This window comes from Zootoca vivipara, chromosome 4 (assembly GCF_963506605.1).
Source record: "Zootoca vivipara chromosome 4, rZooViv1.1, whole genome shotgun sequence".
In the NCBI taxonomy this organism is placed as follows: Eukaryota; Metazoa; Chordata; class Lepidosauria; order Squamata; family Lacertidae; genus Zootoca; species Zootoca vivipara.
In genome coordinates, this window is record NC_083279.1 from 94,770,626 (window position 1) to 94,790,508 (window position 19,883).

Genomic DNA, 19,883 nt, shown 5'->3' on the forward strand with positions numbered 1-19,883 from the left:
CCTCCGTCCCAATGCAATGGCTGAGAACAGTTTAGTCCAGGCATAGGCAAACTCGGCCCTCCAGATGTTCCGGGACTATAACTCCCATCATCCCTAGCTAACAGGACCAGTGGATGATGGGAATTGTAGTCTCAAAACACATGGAGGGCAGAGTTTGCCTATGCCTGGTTTAGTCTACTGTTTGAGCTCGCTGGGGAGGTCAGTAACCAGGATCTGTGCAAGGCTTATGAAAGGCCAGGGGCCCAGGAAAAAGGATAAATGGATATTACGAAACCTTGCCAAAGAGAGAGCAGACTCTTGAAATGTTTTCCCAAGGCGGGCAAGTGAGCTTGTAGGAAACAAGCGCTAAGATCTCAGACGGCATCCCCACCTCATCGGAAAGGGAGACGTTGTTAAAGCAAACCACCGTTCGGCACAGATCCTTTCACTTTACAGAAAAGGCAGACCCCCCAGGGTGGGGAAGAGGCACTTCTCGACTGACAAAACTCGTTAGCGAGCAAGAAAGAGAGAGAGAGATGGAGCTCACATCCTGTGGGGGGCACATCTGGTTCTAGTAATGGAAAAAGATGGCACTCGGGAGCAGGACGCATGAGTCAGCAGACGACTCAGCGAGAAAGCAGGGGCAGGGAAAGGCTGCGGAGGGCTCAGAGAAAACGCAGTCACTCCAGCCAAAATGCGACTAAGAGGCAACATGATACAAGCTCATAAAACTCCTCCTCCTCTCTTGACGCTAGAACTCGTTGACCCTCTCATAAAGCTGAATGTTGCAAGATTCAGGTCAGATAAAGGAAAGTAATCCTTCACACAGAGCGCCGTTCATCTACGGAACTCACCGCCACAGGAGGCAGCGCCGGCCACCAACCTAGATGGCTTTGGAAGAATATGAGACAAATGCATGGAGGAGATAAGTGCTGGGGGGGGGGGGGAGAGACGTTTATCTCTCCACTTTCTCCATGCCATGCAGAATTTTATAAACTTTTATCATGCCACAAAAACGTCCTGAACGCTGCAACCTTTCCTCATTGGGGAGTCGCTCCATCCTCTTCAACCAAACGTTGGTGGAGATGGGCCTTTAAAATTAGGTGAGATTCCAGCATCGCAGAGGGTTAAACTAGATGACCCTTGGGGGTCCCTTCCAACTCTACGATTCTAGATGCATCTTTGAGAATGTCATGTGAACAAAGATTTAAAACCACGGACTGCACAGTAAATAGGAGTGTGAACACAGCAGCAGTTAGTTAAAATGGAGAGGGCAGTGCAAGAACCAGGAGTTGTCTTTTTTTTTTAGTCTTCCTTCATGCATGAAGCCCATGAAATGAATCATTAGAACCGAAAAATGAAATTAACATCCCAGGCATGGAAGCCCAACAGGCTTGCATGTGCGTTAAGAGAAAAGTAAACACACACAGCCCTTTTGGAATTGCAAGATCTGAGAACAGCAAATGTCTCTCAAAATAAACACAGTCAGCCTGGGAAATGGGACATCAAAACAGGAATTCGGCTTCCCATCGCAATGCTTGTCGTCTGCTTTGAAGACAAGAAGCAAAGTTTATTTATTGGCTGTGGATAGGCTATTTCTGCAACCCTATTTTGGACATAATCCTTGAAGCAGGGGGCGGGGGGGGCGGGGAGAAAAGCGGTTCAGTCTGCATTTAACAGAGAACCTGCTTCATTTGCACTCCCCAGAACGAGACACAAATTGAAACACAGCCACCCCTTGGAAATTGCACTCCTCTGAATTTTGCACAGCTAGTCATGTGTTCTGATATGCACAGGCTAGCTAGGGAAAGGCATGCAGCGAAACACACCTAAACCAGCAAAAATCATGTGCAAAAATTGTGCTAGGGAAACTTGCACACAAAAATGTATTTAAACAGGAGACATTCTCAATCCGGAGAAATGAACGCAAAAATGGGAAAATGCAAAACAGAGAGGAACCGAAATCGACAGATTCACCTGATCCTTAGCTTCAAGCCAAATGAGAAGCATGGCAGGAAGTTCTAGATAAGCAAGGCTCATTTTCAGGTGTCACAAGAAACCATGGTTTGCTGTAAAAAGAAGAATGTTTGATATTGAAAATAATGAATTTACCAGAGCCTAGGAAGGTGTCTAATGGATCAGACAACTGGTTCATTAAGCTCAGTACTGTCTACACTGATGGGCAGCAGCTTTCCATAGTTTCAGGCAGGGGGCACTGACAGGCCTAACTGGAGATGCAGGAATTGAACCTGCAACCTTCTGCATGCAAAGCAGGGGCTCTGCCACTGAGCTACAGCCCGCGAAAATGGCAAGAAAGTACTATGTGCTGGTACAGCGCCCCAAATTTAGTCACTTTACTGCTGCACGAAAACCGATTGCTTGCAAACTTATTATTTCTGGAACCAATTAACACGAAAATAGACCACAAACTTGACATGAGTCAACAGTGTGATGCAGCAGCTAAAAAAGCCAATGCAATTTTGGGCTGCATCAATAGGAGTATAGCATCTAGATCAAGTAATAGTACCACTGTATTCCGCTCTGGTCAGACCTCACCTGGAGTACTGTGTCCAGTTCTGGGCACCACAGTTCAAGAAGGATACTGACAAACTGGAACGTGTCCAGAAGAGGGCAACCAAAATGGTCAAAGGCCTGGAAATTATGCCTTTTGAGGAATGGGTTAGGGAGCTGGGTATGTTTAGCCTGGAGAAGAGAAGGTTAAGGGGTGATATGATAGCCATGTTCAAATATATAAAAGGATGGCATATAGAAGAGGGTGAAAGGTTGTTTTCTGCTGCTCCAGAGAAGCGGACACGGAGCAATGGATTCAAACTACAAGAAAGAAGATTCCACCTAAACATTAGGAAGAACTTCCTGACAGTAAGAGCTGTTCGGCAGTGGAATTTGCTACCAAGGAGTGTGGTGGAGTCTCCTTCTTTGGAGGTCTTTAAGCAGAGGCTTGACAGCCATATGTCAAGAATGCTTTGATCGTGGTTTCCTGCTTGGCAGGGGGTTGGACTGGATGGCCCTTGTGGTCTCTTCCAACTCTATGATTCTATGAAAATGAGCTCAAACAAAATATGGAAATTAACCATCAGGGAAATGGAATAAACTGTCGTGGGAATGAAGCCACAGTACATCCTACAAGCCTGAAATCTGCTTGCCCCTGGTCTACAGTGCACTGAATGACAGCAGCTCTCTGGGGCCTTTCCCAGTGCAGGACTGGGAACTCGGAGAAGGCAGGACTGGAACTCAGGACCCTCTGCATGCAAAGCAGATGTCTGCCTCTGGGCTAAAGTGGGGATGTAGACACATAAAAGTGTAGAATCATCACCAGTGGCAAGCCTACGCGCTTGTTGATAACCACACTCCTTCCTTTAGTTTGTTGTTGCCATGAGGTTAATTGGGTTGTCTTCGCTTTTAAAATCTCATCCAAGCCTTCGAGCTGCAGAGCCCATAAAAACAACCAAGCCTAAAAGATTGTTTAGACTCCATATAAATGCAAACCATTTGTTCCAGGCATGTGATTCTCCTGTTTGTTAACCAGGGTGAAGCAATTCCCCCCCCCCCGCTCCATTCCTAATCTCTGTGTGCGCTGCAAGACCCGCAGTCTTTGCAAAAAAAGATGCGATTTTTAGCTAAGCTAATGGACATTAGTATACCTGCTAAGGTTTCTCCAAGAGCCCCCTATTAAGCGGACCAAAAAGCTTCCATTTCCCCAGAGATGGTTATTTTAAGGCTCTTTAAAAAAGAAGAAACATGGCTTAACATCACTTTTTCCAAACGGAACAGCCAATGCAAAAGTTCTCCCAGATGTGCAATTTTCACAAATAAGAAACGAAGTGCTGTTTTGACAACACTCTCCCCAAAGTGTTACAATCAACTTCAATATATATTCAAAATGCATGGGGAGGGGGGGGGAAGGAGTTTTCCAGGTATAAATGGGTATGTTTAGCCTGGAGAAGAGAAGGTTAAAGGGTGATATGATAGCCATGTTCAAATATATAAAAGGATGTCATATAGAGGAGGGAGAAAGGTTGTTTTCTGCTGCTCCAGAGAAGCGGACACGGAGCAATGGATTCAAGCTACAAGAAAGAAGATTCCACCTAAACATTAGGAAGAGCTTCCTGATAGTAAGAGCTGTTCGGCAGTGGAATTTGCTACCAAGGAGTGTGGTGGAGTCTCCTTCTTTGGAGGTCTTTAAGCAGAGGCTTGACAGGCATACGTCAAGAATGCTTTGATGGTGTTTCCTGCTTGGCAGGGGGTTGGACTGGATGGCCCTTGTGGTCTCTTCCAACTCTACGATTCTATGATTCTATGAAATGGATCAAAGTTACAAACATGAGAATGGGTTGCATGTTGTTGGCATCTGTCCGTCTTGAGAGACAATGGAGTGTGTCTCCAGGGGTGAAGTCAAACCATAGCATTGAAGCGACCTCCCCGGGGTGCAAGTCTGGATGTCATGGGTCTAACATGAGATTTGGAATGGGTGAACCTCTCAACTTCGGTTTCTCAGTTTCTCAACCATAAAGTTCAGTTCTCCACATTTCCACATCATTTTGTGTGCTTTTTAAAAATTTATGTCAAACCCCTCGCAGAAGTCCATCAGCGTTTAAGTGTGAATTTTTCCTAACATGTACATTTTTTGCAAACCATTTTTCCTAATGTATTTTCCACGTTACTTTCACCAACATATGCCTTTTAAAAAAGCACACCTCGTCCTAGAATATGCCGGTTCGTACATATCACCGGGTTGCAGAACCGGACTGCAAAATTTGAAGGATGCCTGTATTCTGTGTTCTACCCAAGTTTGCTTCAATTTTTGCAAGCCTCCTTGAGTTCAGATTCTGGGGAGAAGGCAGGGTATAAATAAACCAGGGTCGCCATACATTTCCAGGATTTCAAAGGCGGAACTGATGTCTGGGAGGGAATTTCCGAAAGGTGGCGCTGTGTCCTGGATCTTAGGCAGGTCAATCTAAAAAATAAAATAAAAATTCTGCCATTTTTGTAAAAAACAACAACAACTCAACAGCTCTCAAGTTTTCCTTTTTTAAAAAAACCTCAACCATTTTGGGGGGTTCCTTTAAAGAGCACAACAATTTCGGGGTCTTCCTAAAAAAAAAAAAAAGTAAAAGAACTTTTGGGCTGTCCTGGCTTTTATTTTTTGAAATATGGAAAAATAGGAAGAGGAGGAGGAAGATCTCAAGTTCTGTATCATTTGGGGAAATGTGAATGAGGCAGGCTCACTTCTAAACCAGGGCCTTCTCAACACTGGCCCCGACCTGGTGGAACACTGTCTCCTGAGACCAGGGCCCTGTGGGACCCGATTTCTTTCCGCAGGGCCTGTAAGACAAGACAAGAGTTGTTCCGCCTGGCATTTGCCCTGGAGCCAACCTGATTCCCTCCCCCATTTTCCCATTCTTTTCCCCTTTTGTACGAGGCTGCATTTTTTAATTTTTAATTTTAATGTATTTAAGTCTTGTTGTTGAATTGTATTTTAACTAGTTGTTTTATATTTGGTGTTAGCCGCTCTGAGCCTGGGCCTTGGCTGGGGAGGGCGGGATATAAATAAAATAATAATAATAATAATAATAATAATAATAATTATTATTATTATTATTATTATTATTATTATTATGTATTGGTTTAATTTGTGTACATGTGTTTCTCTGCTAGTCCTGTAACTACCTTTCACGCTCCTGGGCGATTCAAATGGGTGCGGGGACAGTTGCTATTGGTTAACTTGTTAGCACAATTTGGATCCTCACTCTGATAGGTTCCCGCCAAAATCTAAATGTATCCTTTCCCCAACCCCTGCTCCTGAGAGTATAAAAGGAGCTCACCCTTTCCCTCCAGTTCAGTCAAGATTCCTACTGCAATAAAGAAGACTGTTCTTGTTATACTTGACTCCTAGCAGTTCCTTGCTAGTATGCTGAATCACTATTCTGAGCTGACTTCACGAAGAGCTGAAATCACACTCACGACATAACAATTATTATTATTATTATTAACGTTAAGCAAACAGAATCCCCCACCCTGGGTGTGTGAAAAGATGTCCAACCTGTGACAGTCCCGCTGCACAGTCAAGAGGGTGAGAGGAAGAGCAGAAATGAAAGCCAGGCAAGCTTATGAAGAAGAAGTGGAAGAAGAGTTTGGATTTGATATCCCGCTTTATCACTACCCGAAGGAGTCTCAAAGCGGCTAACATTCTCCTTTCCCTTCCTCCCCCACAACAAACACTCTGTGAGGTGAGTGGGGCTGAGAGACTTCAGAGAAGTGTGACTAGCCCAAGGTCACCCAGCAGCTGCATGTGGAGGAGCGGAGACGCGAACCCGGTTCCCCAGATTACGAGTCTACCGCTCTTAACCACTACACCACACTGGCTTATGGGGCTACTTCAGTCGAGGCGAGGTATTCAAGGAAGCCCTGGAGAAAGTGGAAGCGGCCCATGGTGTCAGCCAGACATAGACCCCTAAAGTGTCACAACGTCATAAGACCCAGGGAGGAAATCACAGCAGCTGCTATACTTAGACACTGCAGAGGGGATGCAGTTTCTCGAACTAGCAACCACACAACTGAAAGCTCTCCGTGGCAGGGGAAATAATGTTGGATTTCCCCCCAAAGCGACCGATGGTTCCCTTTGGCAGAAATTTCCCTGCAGTTAAGGGTTTGCCACCTTTCCTGCTGGCCCTGTAACAGCGGCCTGACAGCCAGAAATGTAACACGAAGCTTTTCCTTCCTCGCCATAGGGGGGAAACACCGCCAGTTCGATTTCTTTGCAGGAATCTGGTGGGGTTGTTCTAGGGCAAAACAAACCAACAGAGAAGGGGCTCTGCAAATATAAGTAAGGCGACACCAAGTTTTCAGGAACCTAAGCAACAATGAAATGATATAGACTAGGATGGTTATTTAAACACGAGCATCTAAGTGCATGTGCACAGAACTGCAAAACGCAAATGACAAACTACATTTGCTCCAAACCACAGCCACAATGTGGAGAAGGACTATCGATCAGTGGTAAATGATTTGCATGCAGAAGGTTTCAGGTTCAATCCCTAGCAACCCTTGGGAATGCCCAAAATCCTGGACAGTTGTTGCCAATTGGTGTAGACAATACTAAGGTAATAAATAATAATAATAATAATAATAATAATAATAATAATAATAATAATAATAATAAATTTTATTTACAGTCATACCTTGGTTTAAGTACGCCTCGGTTTGAGTATTTTCAGTTTAAGTACTCTGCGGACCCGTCTGGAACGGAGTAATCCACTTTCCATTACTTTCAATTGGAAAGTTCGCTTCAGGTTAAGTACGCTTCAGGTTAAGTACGGACTTCCGGAACCAATTGTGTTTGTAAACCGAGGTACCACTGTATACCCCGCCCTCCCCAGCCAAGACCGGGCTCAGGGCGGCTAACACCGGATATGAAACAATTGATTAAAATACAACTTAAAAACAAGATTAAATACAACATTGAAATGCAGCCTCATTTCAATTGAAACTACAGGCCCTGTGGAAAGAAATCAGATCAGACCATGGATCATTGGTCTGCCTGGGCTTCCTATGTTTCTATGGCCACATTCACACCACACCTTTAAAGCCACTTCAAACAGCCATAGCTCTCTGCCCCGCTACCCAGAATTATGCGAACTATAGCTCATAGGGACCCAGGTGGTGCTGTGGTTAAACCACAGAGCCTAGGGCTTGCCGATCAGAAGGTCGGCAGTTCGAATCCCTGCGACGGGGTGAGCTCCCGTTGCTTGGTCCCAGCTCCTGCCAACCTAGCAGTTCGAAAGCCCGTCAAAATGCAAGTAGATAAATAGGAACCGCTACAGCAGGAAGGTAAACGGCGTTTCCGTGTGCTGCTCTGGTTTGCCAGAAGCGGCTTTGTCATGCTGGCCACATGACCTGGAAGCTATACGCCGGCTCCCTCGGCCAATAATGCGAGATGAGCGCGCAACCCCAGAGTCGGTCACGACTGGACCTAATGGTCAGGGGTCCCTTTACCTTTAATAACTCATTAAGGATGCTGAGAGTTGTGAGGAGGGTTCCTATTCTCCTCAAAGAGCTACAATTCCCAGAGTGGTTCAACCACGCTAGGTGCATGCAGCCAGAGTCAATGGCAGGCAGAGAAAACTAAATCTAGCTTTGCCCCCCCTGCAGAGTTCTGCAAGGGGAATGCTGAGAGCTCACCCAGACTTGCCCTTGCTCCGCTGCTTCCCCCCAGAGAAAACTGATCTTTACTGCTGAATCGGAGCAAACTTCAATAGGGCTTTCTCCAGGTTGACATTTGCTCATATTTATCATTAGAGAGCGGGTTTTCCTGGGCACAGAGAACAAACTGCTCAGACCCGAGCCTAGAAAGCGTGGGGAAAGCAAAGAACCGCTCAGACCCGTGCTTTCCAGGTATGAGACAAGCAGAGGCGCATACCCGTCAACTGCCCGGAAAAGTTGGGGCATCCCATTTTTTCCCTGCGAGAGAACGGTGACTATTCTTGGGAGCCTTGCTCTAGCACGATTTCGGGGCGACATCTCGTCCTGAAATAAGCGTGGTTATTTCCGGGTCCATCATCTTGAACAGGTCACGTGACTTGCGTGGCATTTCAGACCGGAAGACAGCTTCCCAGATTTGGGCCATGTCAAGTCAGAGGGTATGGAAGTGTGGATGGCCAGCGCTACCCCCTAGATTGGTTGAAAGTAAGAAGGCAGGGCAAGTAGGCACTAGCTAAGAGAGAATTTGGCATGGCTGTGCCACACTATGGGCCAGACTCCACTGCCTCTTTGTGCGGCGGGGAAGGTTGTGATAGTCACCGGTTCCTCTTCTGCAAAACGGTTATTTTGTGGTGCCCACGACAGTTTTAAATTTCCAAACGTGCCACAGCTCCCAGGCCTGAGGTTGGAGAATCCTGCAAACCTATTGAACACTCAGCAGCACAAAACAATTACAGCTTATGGAGCTGCGTCCACACAGGGCGCAAATGAACTTCTCATAGCGCTGCATGCGAGGCGAAATGCTAAGTGATTTCAGAGCCGGCCTTTTAAAAATAAAACAGGCACTGTTTTGCAGCCAGCAGATAAGGCGGCTGTTCTTCCTTAAGAAAACGCCTCTTCTTTCCAAGCCTGCCTACACAACTTGGGTTCAGCCACTGCAAGAGCGGAGGGGTTTTTGTTTTGCTTTTGGCTATGCTTATTCCCGTTTCCTGAGAAAGGCTGCAACCGGGGGAGAGACAGAAGACAAAAGTCCACCCAACCCACTCACCGCGAGGGGCCCTGCGGTGAACAGCGTGAGTGGTGTTGAGAGAAGACACTGGTTTGAACGGGGGTAGGAAAACTGGAGCCGAGTGTCTTTGGCACACCCGGTAGGACAATGAAAGAAGTTCAGTCTCAGCTAAAAGTACCTGCGCCAGCATGTCAAGACATGACCGTGTTATTTCAGGATAAGGTGGCCACAACAAACACAGCGCCATAATAATGATGATGACGACGACGACGATGTATTAGCAGAATAAAGAATACAGAAAATCTGCTATCGGGGGACTGGCTAGGCACTGAGGAGTAATGGCTGGATACTGAGGAGAAAGGGGGTTGGAGACCGACTTGGAAGGGACCAGGAGGAGATGCAAGCATCAACAGTGGATTCCACCAAGACAGGTCCTGCATTGCGGAAGCAACTGATCTACACTTTAGACTGAACTAGCCTCCTGCTATTTGAAAAGGCCCATCGCATCTCTCCGTTTCCTTTCGCCAAGAACCTTTCCCTGCCCGTACATTTCGCAAAGCTTTCACTTTGTTCTCATCTCACCCCTTCCTCTCCCTCTCCAGCCTGATCTGTCCTCTAGTTCTTTACATTGGGTCACCATCCTTTTTAGGTTTACGGGACGATTTGGGGTTTCAGAGTCCGTCCGTCCCCAACCCTGCCTGATCGGCCACCCTCCCCCAAGAGACCATGCCGGGTAGATGCACGGGCTTCGCTTTTCCGAGGGATCTCCGCAGAACAGTGGTTCCCAACAGGTGGTCCGCGGACCCCCAGGGGTCCGCGAGCTATGCCAGAGGGGTCCGCAAGATGCTATTAGAATAAAAAATATATTAAATATATTTTGTATGATAACAGATTTTTTGTTTTGGCCGCTTCCTGCATGAGCAGAGTCTAGCGCAAAACTAGAATTAGATAGAGGCAGTAGTTCTGCTGTATGCCGTTAGGTGGCGCTTTACAAACACTACTGTTTTGCAAAGAGGCAGCGCGCGCATTCTACTAACGCTCACCTCCCCAAGATGCTTTGCGCGCGTCGGCTTCATTTGTGCGCTACTGCACAGGTACCCTGTCTTCTCCATTCCCCTCCCTCCTCCCTGGCGCGCGCTGCCTCTTTGCAAAACAGTAGTGTTTGTAAACAAAGCGTTGTTTTTCGCGGAAGCTACAGTTCGCGTAGTTAAAAATGGACCCTTGGTTAAAAAGTGGTTCATCTCATTAAGAACTGAAAATTAAAACTAACTGTATACTGATGGAGTACTCTGCTGTAACTGTAAAAAAACGTATAAATATAAAATATAAAAAGACTCTTAATTTGGCTCTCACTTTTTAATTTTAGGATTAGGAATTAATGGGGGTCCTTGTCACAATAGCGGCTCGATGAGGGGTCCTCGAGAAAATTTTGTTGGGAACCCCTGCCGCAGAAGTTGAATCCGGCAAAACCGATATGGGGCCTTGAAAAGTGCCTAGAGCTGAAAGAGGAAGTGGGAAGGAGGGCCACAACTCTTCCAACTTCCTCTTTCCTCTCTATGTACTTTCAGGGGGAGAACAAAGGTAGCTGCTCTCATGACCAAGGGGGCAGTGAGCGTATGTGCATGTGTGGGTGTTCAGAGCCTTCGTGGGTTCTAGGGGAGGCCTCAACAGCATCTGAAGGAGAAGCTGCGGTTTCTTATTGAAAGAAGCACACCCAGACTCATGAGCAGCACTGGGCAATCTCTCTTTCATAAGAAGACCCCTGCAGGATCAGGGCCCATCTGGTCCAGCATCCTGTTCTCACAGCGGCCAACCAGATGACTTGGGGGGGGGGGGAGTCGCAAGCATGGTTCGAGCACAAGAGCCCTCTCCTCCCCTCCTGTGGTTTCCAGCGGATGTGGGTGCAGAACGCAGCCACCATGCCTGGTAGACATCAACAGCCCTCTCCCTCTGTGTTCTTCACCTGTCCTAGAGCAATAAGGAGGATTATCGCAACAGGGGAAGAGCGTGCGTGGTCGACTTTGTATAGAGATGTTAACAAGGAATGGTCAACAGTGCCACCTGGCGGGGAGAGCCAAGCAATACACACAGATACAAGATGCTTAAATGGACAACAGAGCGTTTTCGGTCATCATACTTCACTTCCCGGAGTGTTCTCTCAAGTGGCCATTTAATTACAAAACACTAAAATCACCATTTAGAAAATATTTGACACAAGTTGTATTAGAGCCTTCAGAGGATATCTACTTGAAGTAGTATTTCAGCACCAAAAAAACAAAAACAAAACAGGGCAGTTCAATTGATATGTATATACAGGATACATCAAAAATGCTTATTTATAATGAAATCTATACAAAAAAAAATCCACGTTAAAAAACCAGTTCCTATATACAGTTCTTTCTTTTCTTTTTCTTAAAAAAAGCAACGTCTTCATTACTAAGTTGTACAGACTGTTTCTTACTTTTTACTACGGTTGATTCAGTCGACGCAACACACACACTTTTTAAAAATTGTATTATTCGTTGTGCAAACAAAAATGGTAAGGCTTGGAAAAGGATCGTCTCAGAAACAACAGAAGGTCAGTAATTTTAAGGTATTTTTTTTCTTTGTAAAGTCTCTTAACAGTCATAATTAAATTTCCTCTTTTTAAAAAAGAAAAAAAAAGCACATAAGAATAAAAGAAATGTCTGAATGTCACAACCCACAACACAGTTCCTCTCTCGGATTATCAATGCCCTTTGTTCTGTTTTTGAGACGTATTTCTCCCACCCTGCAGCTTAAAGATCAAACCGTTTTGCTTTACAAAAAAAAAAAAAAAAGTATTGAGGTTGCTGGGCCTGTTTAACAGGACCAAGGAGCGTCAAGCTGGAATTCTCTCTTCAGGTTTTCCTATTTTGAATAAATAAAAATAACTTTAAATGTGGGACGATTTCATCTTTGCCCGGAAGAAATATGATTTCTTGGGTGTCTGATCCAGTAAGAGGATCCCCTCGCAGCATGTTTTCCCTGTGATCCTGAGTGTTCCTGGACAATACTGCTTTGTGTTTAGAAGCGGCCAATCTTCTTCAGCTTATTTGAAAATAAAATGGCACATCAGTGCAGGGAAGCCACAACGCACACCAGACAAAATTTCTTAAGTGCTTTCCCAGCACCAAAGGACCTAGGCATGCTAAGTTTTTTAAAAATAAAATAAAATAAAACTACAAACATCTTGTGATGGGAGTTTCAAAGAGAGAGTGCTGCTGCTGTTTTCAACCAAGAATGTTTTTAGCAGCTGGTCCAGAATGCCGTGGCAACAAAAACTTCGGTGACACCTTTAAGAAATAAAAACCGCCACACGTTTGTCTTCTTTGCTTGGAAAAAAAAAAATACATTCCCCACTGTCGTGCGGCTAAACCGGCGCAGCAACACCATCTCCCTCCAAAATCATTTCGCGGCCACTGCTGTCCCCTGCCAGCACGCCGATGCTTGGCGAGCCCCCCCCCCCAAATGCCTCCGAAGGGCAAAGTGCTTATGGAGAATGCTACAAGGGAGTCTTCAACACCAGCAGCCGAGTCTTTGCTTCGCCTTTCTGCGACCTCCAACCTTTTAAAGTGCACGCCGGCATCCCAGGCACGCTACGAGTGTTCGGAGCTCTGCATCGGGATGGGCTCGGCGCCGTCCTCGTTGCCGCTGTCAAGGTCCTGCTCCATGGCGGTCTCCTCCTCGTCGAGGCGCTGGCTGGTGAAGTTGTTGAGCTCGAGGAGGCCACTGGGCTCCACAACCACGTTGGAGGTGGAATGGCAGGCCACAGAATACTGAGGGATCGTCTGGAAAAGAAGGTGGAAGAACACGGTGCGTTAAGCATAGCAAAGCTAAAGGAAAGCAAGGGAGAGAGAGAGCGTAAAGGCACTTTTTGAGCCAGGTTTTTCTATTTTCTTTTAATTTTTTATTTATACTTCTCAGATCTATACATTTCACTGATTTTACAATCACCTTAAAACGTGACTTCCTTCCCCCTCTTTCGGCGGTTCCCTAAATTTATCTTTAATCTTCCACACATCCAAATTAACTTAGCTTACTCATTTATTTATCTTCTTTAAATATATGCTCTTATGTAGGTAAAGGTAAAGGGGACCCCTGACCATTAGGTCCAGTCGTGACCGACTCTGGGGTTGCGCGCTCATCTCGCATTATTGGCCGAGGGAGCCGGCGTATAGCTTCCAGGTCATGTGGCCAGCATGACAAAGCCGCTTCGGGCAAACGAGAGCAGCACATGGAAACACCGTTTACCTTCCCGCTGTAGCGGTTCCTATTTATCTACTTGCATTTTGTCGTGCTTTCGAACTGCTAGGTTGGCAGGAGCTGGGACCAAGCAACGGGAGCTCACCCCGTCACAGGGATTCGAACCGCTGACCTTCTGATCAGCAAGCCCTAGGCTCAGTGGTTTAACCACAGCGCCACCTGGGTCCCTATGGTCTTATGTAGCTGCAGGTTATTACAATAATCCTGCCGGTGTTCTTATCTGGAACGCCCTCCCACCAGATGTCAAAAAGAAAAATAACTACCAGACTTTTAGAGGACATCTGAAGGCAGCCCTGTTTATGGAGGCCTTTAATGTTTAATCGATTATTTTATTTTATTTTGTTTTTCTGTTGGAAGCCGCCCAGAGTGGCTGGGGAAACCCAGCCAGATGGGTGGGGTATAAATATATTATTATTATTATTATTATTATTATTATTATTATTATTATTATCTGCAAATATTCAATAAACCATTTCCATTCTTTTATAGAGAGTTTGCTATCTTGGGCCTGGAACCAGCTGCTGCAGCGTGGAACGCTCAGCAGCGGCGGGCAAAGCAAGGAAGCAGAGCGCGGAGATACGGATTAGCTGTAGCGCGGAAATCAGCTGTTCCTGGCTCAGCTGTAGCGCGCGCCTACCGGTAGCTAAGTCAGCCGTGAGGAGGGGAAATGGCGTTGAAAAATGCCGTTTGAAGTGATTTCAGCCTGCCACCCCGCCGCCCGGAACCGGCTGCTGCAGCGCAGAGCACTCAGCAGCGCCCGGGTGGAGCGCCCAACAGCGCAGACGGGAGCGCCCACCGGCGCGGACGGAGTGCTCAGCAGCGGCGGGGTGGCAGGCCTCCTTGGCAGGGCCAGGAAGAGACGAGGCTGCTGGCTAGAGCGCTCCTGACCCCAGCCGCTTCCACGCGGCAGCAGCAAAAGAGCCGTGCGGCCACATGGAGAGGCGAGCGCCCGAGCGGGAGACGCGTGCTCTGCAAAGCTCTGCACTCACTTCATCTGCCCGCCGGGAAAGCGAAGTAGGGAAGAGAAAAAGAGAAAAAACTGAAGCGGCTCTTTTTCTCTTCCCCACTTTGCTTGGAGAGGCGTGCGCCCGAGCAGGAGACGCGCACTCTGCAAAGCTCTGCACTCACTTCATCTGCCCGATGAATTGGAACCGCCGACCTTCTGATCGGCAAGCCCAAGAGGCTCAGTGGTTTAGACCACAGCGCCACCCGCATCCCAGCTGGGCAGGAAGGGGGTGGGGAGACTAAGAAGAGGAACCAATGGCAAGTGTAAGTTTCTGCTGACCAGCAACACTTTTTATGGCCCCCCTCTCAGGGTGTCTCCCACAGTTTACCTGGATCAAGATCTCCGCAGGAATCTCCTCCACTTTCTTTGGGGCGATGTTCTGGATGCGAATGAAGTGGTTGCCGGCAGCCGGGGTGCCCTGCTTCCTCTCTGGCAAGGGCAGCTGGACGGCAGGGGGGCTCGAGGCAGAGTCCAGGCGCTTGGGCTGCTGGAGGACCGACGCTGCCATCCCGACCGTGGCCACTCTCAGCACCGAGGCGGGCACAGATTCCACTTCGCCGGTGCTGTTTGGTGGGTCCGCCGCCGCCGCCGCGCGGTCCACGCTCGTGTCGATCTGGGCTTCCATCATGGACATTTTCAGAATGTCCGCCACCGCCGTCTTTGCAGACACCTGGGCAGGAAAGAGGTTGGGAAGGGGCGTTGCCAGCTTGGGCACCGCGCCGATGCTGGTCACCTTGGAGACGGTGGGCGGCTGGTGGCCTTCAAAGGTTATCTTTGTAACAGAGGATCCTTGGGTTATGATGGGCTGGTGCACCTGGAAATTAAAAGGGGGGTTCTGCACGTTACGGGCAGGTTGGCTGGACGGGTGGGATTATTTAAACCTAAATGGCAGTAATAAACACCAGCAACGGGGGCGTGATTTTGAAAGTCAAAGTGTTGTGAGACAGAATAATCCATAGCAACATAAGGGGGAAAATAAGTTAAGAGGCAGGAGAGGCTTTCAGAATTGCTTAGGGATCTACAACCAGCAGTCCCGTATTCCTTTGGGATTTACACCCCCCAAAGCATTGCCCTGTTCAATTCCACCCCTGCCCCCACCTCAAAAGGCTCAGAGAGCCAGTTTTAAAAAGAGAGGAGTGACTTTTTTGCCCCTAAGTGTCTATCTATAGTGATCGATACATGTTTTTGTCTGCTAATTAACTTTTCCTTGGTTCCCCTTTGCGGTTTTGCGCCCTTCCCCGAGGAAAATGAGGTTTGCTCTTCTCAGAGAAAGCAGTTTTTACTAAGCTGAGGGTGATGTAAAACGACAAAGGAAGACGTACAATGGAGGTCCTTAGAGTGCCGCCGGGCCTTCGTCTTTACGTTCCACAGAAATTAACAAAAAAAGGTATTACGGGGACAGAAATCAATAACTTTATACCTAAAAAGAAGAACAAAACAAAAGTGAAAAATGAAATAAAATCAGGAAATCAGTCCGTGCAATGGCAGTTGCAAAAGATCTGTTATTTAGAAAGCGTCTGAAGCTAACAGGAAATCACAAGCCTGACGGGGCTTCTTTTCCTAGCACAGAGAGGGGTCGCTCCAAAAAATACACTCCTGGTACAGCATAGCTTAAATGTGAGCTTAATCACCGTGAAACTATGAAGCTAAAAGGGTGACCTTGAAGCCAGACACTCCCTCAGCCTAAGGGTCACAGCTCAGATCAGCTTGCCTTGCATGCAGGAGCTCCCAATTTCATACCCCAGCAGCATTGCTAGGTAGGGCTGAGAGAGACCTCTGAAACCACGGAGAGCCTTTGTCAGTCAGGGTAGATAATGCTGAGCTAGGGAGACCCACAGTCTGACTGCATGTAATTCTATGTTCTTCCTATCCTACCTCACGGGGCTGTAGCGAGGATAAAATGGGGACAAGGAGAACCAAGAATGGGGACAAGGAGAACCAAGAACACTATATTGTGCTCTTTGGAGGAGAGAAGTTCTCATACATACAGAACGATCACAGCTTATGTGCATTTAACCTGCATAATTTCTACCACTGAAGGCGGGCTGGTTGAAACCGTGCAACTTAAATCCAGGATTTAAAAGTTCTTTTGGTTCCGGGTCCACTTGGGCTTCCCTGGCACAGAAACAGATGCGAAGCTCTCCGGCTTGCTATTGGGGTGGAGGGAGGGCAAAACCCTCTTGGAGCGCTGCTTGTGGGAGGCTCTCAATGTCCCGTAAAGCTATCCAAGACCCTGCAAGATCTCACATGACCATCCCTAGCATTCCAGAATGGGCACACTGAGCAGGCCTTGCCCCTCCCCCAAGCATAGAATCGTAGACTTGGAAGGTAACCCGAGGGTCATCTAGTCCAGCCCCTAGCAATGCAGGAATCTCAGCTAAAGCATCTACGACGGATGGCCATCCAACCTTTGCTTAAAAACCTCCAAGGAAGGAGATTCCACAACCTCACAAGAGAGACTGTTCCACTGTCTAATAGCTCTAACTGTCAGAAAGTTCTTTCTGATGTTTTGTCAGAATCTCCTTTATTGTAACATGAAGCCATTGGTTTGAGTCCCACCGTCCAGGGCAGGAGGGGAAAAAAAATTGGCTCCCTCTTCCATGTAACAGCCCTTGAGCTACTTGAAAATGGTGGATATTTGAAGCAAGGTGGAGAGCTTAAAAGCTCTTTTTGCCCTGGGTTTGCAAGGCACAAAAAGAGCTTTTAGCCTCTCTGCTTTGCTTTGTTCTTTTGGGGGTGACCTGCTTGAAAGGCATGGGCTCTGGCCCCACCCCCCACTTGCCAGACATGAGACGGCTCCAAGGGTCTGAGTTCAGGCAGTTTTGGGGTTTTTGGAACCCTTGGACCCAGCCCCCTGCAAAAGATGCGATTGTGTTGTAATAAAAATTGTGAGAGCAGAGGGAAGGGCACTTGGGAACAGGAGCACAAGCACGGAAAGCCTCAAAGCCCTATACAGTGGTACCTCTACTTACGAATAACTCTACTTACGAATGTTTCTACTTACGAATGGAGCTCCGTCCGCCATCTTGGATGTGGTTTAGATAGGATTTTTTCTACTTACGAATTTTTAGATAGGGTTGCTTACGAAATTTTTCTCCCAATGCATTCCTATGGGATTCGACTTACAATTTTTTTCAACTTACAAATGTGCGTTCGGAACGCATTAAATTCGTAAGCAGAGGTACCACTGTATATTTGCCACTGATTCTCTGCCCCCTTAGCTCTGTCCTCGCCATAGCTGCCAAGTTTTCCCTTTTCTCGCGAGGAAGCCTATTCAGCATAAGGGAATTTCCTTTAAAAAAAGGGAGAACTTGGCAGCTATGGTCCTTGCCAAAGCCTCAACCTCCTCACAGGCAAATCACACGAGGGCTACGAAGTGGCTGCCATCGACAGGAGGAGACGGTGGCTGCTCTGTTCAACATGGCAGCTTCCATGGGGCCCTCAAAGCAAGGGGAATTCCCCCCCAACTCCTCACAGCACCCCCAGTGCCCCGAGTCCTTTACCTGGCTCGCCGGCTGCTTCTCGGGAGGGGCGGGGAGCTGCATCTGTCCCTGGGGTGGCTGGGGCTGGACGTAGATCTTTTGGGCAGTGGGCGCCTGCTGCAGTTTAGGCAGCTGCTGGGTGGTCTTGACAGCCAGGACCTGGACCACCGTCTGCTGGGGCTGGGCCACCAAGGTGGGCAGCTGCCTCTCACGGGCTATGGGGTGGTGGGGAGGAGGAGGAGGCACCGCCGCCTGCGGGGCGTCCGGCTTGGGCTGGGCCAGCTCCTGTGGCAGCGGGGCGAGCTTCTGGTGCCGGATGGAGAGCTGGGGCATCTGGGGCAGCTTGTGGGGCAGCTGCTGCTCTCCCTGGAGGTGGATGGTCTGCTTCTGCTTGGCCTGGAAGCACTGGAGGGTCTTGACCTGCAGCTGCGTCTGCTCCAGCTGGGGCGGCTGGCTCAGCTTCTGCTGCTTCTGCGCCTGCACCAGCGCCGAGCGGTAGAAGAGGCCCGTCTGGGGGTCCAAGGTGTCCATCTCCTCGACCTCCCCTTCCTCTGTCCCCAGCTGCTCGCTGTGCTTGGTGAAGGCCGTGTGGCTGCTCAGGGCCTTGATGCACACAGAGGAGAGGGAGCAAAAAGACATTAGCGTTCAGTGCATTCATATGGGATACCACTCCCCATATGAACAAGCCTGGAACCTGCAATCATCATCTGAGTGTTGGAATTCTTCTTCTTCTTCTTCTTCTTCTTCTTCTTCTTCTTCTTCTTCTTCTTCTTCTTCTTCTTCTTCTTCTTCACGTGCCTCCTCCATGAGAGGGTGGCAACACGAGAATGGATCTTTTCTGAGCTGGCTCCCCGTTTGTGGAATGCTCTCCCCAGGGATGCCTGCCTGGTGCCATCCTTACATATCACATATCCCTAGGTGCCAGGCAAAAACATTCCTTTTGTCCTAAAGTTTTAGCTGATTGAACAATGTGTGGTCTTTTAAATATGTACCAGTATGTACGGGGTATTATTATTACTATTATTACAGTGGTACCTTGGTTCTCAAACTTAATCCGTTCCGGAAGTCCATTCCAAAACCAAAGCGTTCCAAAACCAAGGTGCGCTTTCCCATAGAAAGTAATGCAAAATAATCTGTTGCAGACTTTAAAAAACAACCCCTAAAACAGCAATTTAACATGAATTTTACTATCTACTGAGACCATTGATCCATCAAATGAAAGCAATAAACAATGTACTGCAGTCACACAATCAATCAATCAGTAGCTGAACTGAGTTCCACACAGTCACAAAAACAAAACAAAAAGAGCCACAAATAACACAAAATAAATAGCAAAACCAGACAGACCTCAGCGTAACACTCAAAACAGATGCGTGGCACTCAAATCAACCTCAGCGTAACACTCAAAACGGAGCACGTTCGGCTTCCAAAAAAGAGTTTGCAAACCGGTACACTTACTTCCAGGTTTGCAGTGTTTGGATTCCAAGTTGTTTGAGGACCAAGGTGTTTGAGAACCAAGGTACCACTGTCTTAGCTTCTCCGGGGAGGGAGTTTCCAAATCTCTAGCATCACCACCTCAAGAGGGGAAAACATAGCTAGACACCGGAGGCCCAATCTCCAGAACCTCCCTGGAGCGCAAAAAGGCTGCGTTGGAGAGACGGTTACCGACCTGCTGCATGATGTGGGTGATGGCGCCTGTGGAGGAGGCTGGGATGGATTTCACCACAACTGATGTCTGCGTTGCTGTCTGGGACTGGGCCACATGCTGCAGCAGAGTCCGCTGGGGCTGGGAGGACGGCTGGTGAGGCTGGGACCGGTGGCTAACTGGAAGTGAGAAAGGGAATCAAGGACAGGAAGGAAGGAAGAAAGAAAGAGGTCAATAGTAACCTCTCAGGGTGCGTCACAA

The 19,883-nt window shown here is 47.7% G+C and overlaps 1 protein-coding gene across 7 annotated transcripts in view; it reads right to left on the reverse strand.

Annotated features, from left to right (window-relative positions):
- Positions 1 to 11,404: 11,404 nt before the first annotated feature.
- EMSY (EMSY transcriptional repressor, BRCA2 interacting) overlaps positions 11,405 to 19,883 on the reverse strand; it is a 38,440-nt gene continuing 29,961 nt past the window's right edge. For 6 of the 7 annotated variants that reach the window (XM_035115218.2, XM_035115212.2, XM_060273926.1 and 3 more), the window contains 4 exons: positions 19,647 to 19,801; positions 17,999 to 18,580; positions 14,824 to 15,309; positions 11,405 to 13,014 (listed from right to left, as the gene is read on the reverse strand). In XM_035115218.2, the coding sequence (XP_034971109.2) occupies positions 12,823 to 13,014; positions 14,824 to 15,309; positions 17,999 to 18,580; positions 19,647 to 19,801 (1,415 nt within the window). In that variant the 3' untranslated portion in view covers positions 11,405 to 12,822. Of the gene's footprint in view, positions 13,015 to 14,823; positions 15,310 to 15,817; positions 15,916 to 17,998; positions 18,581 to 19,646; positions 19,802 to 19,883 lie in introns of those variants that run through there. The other variant, XR_009557520.1, reaches the window with a different exon arrangement.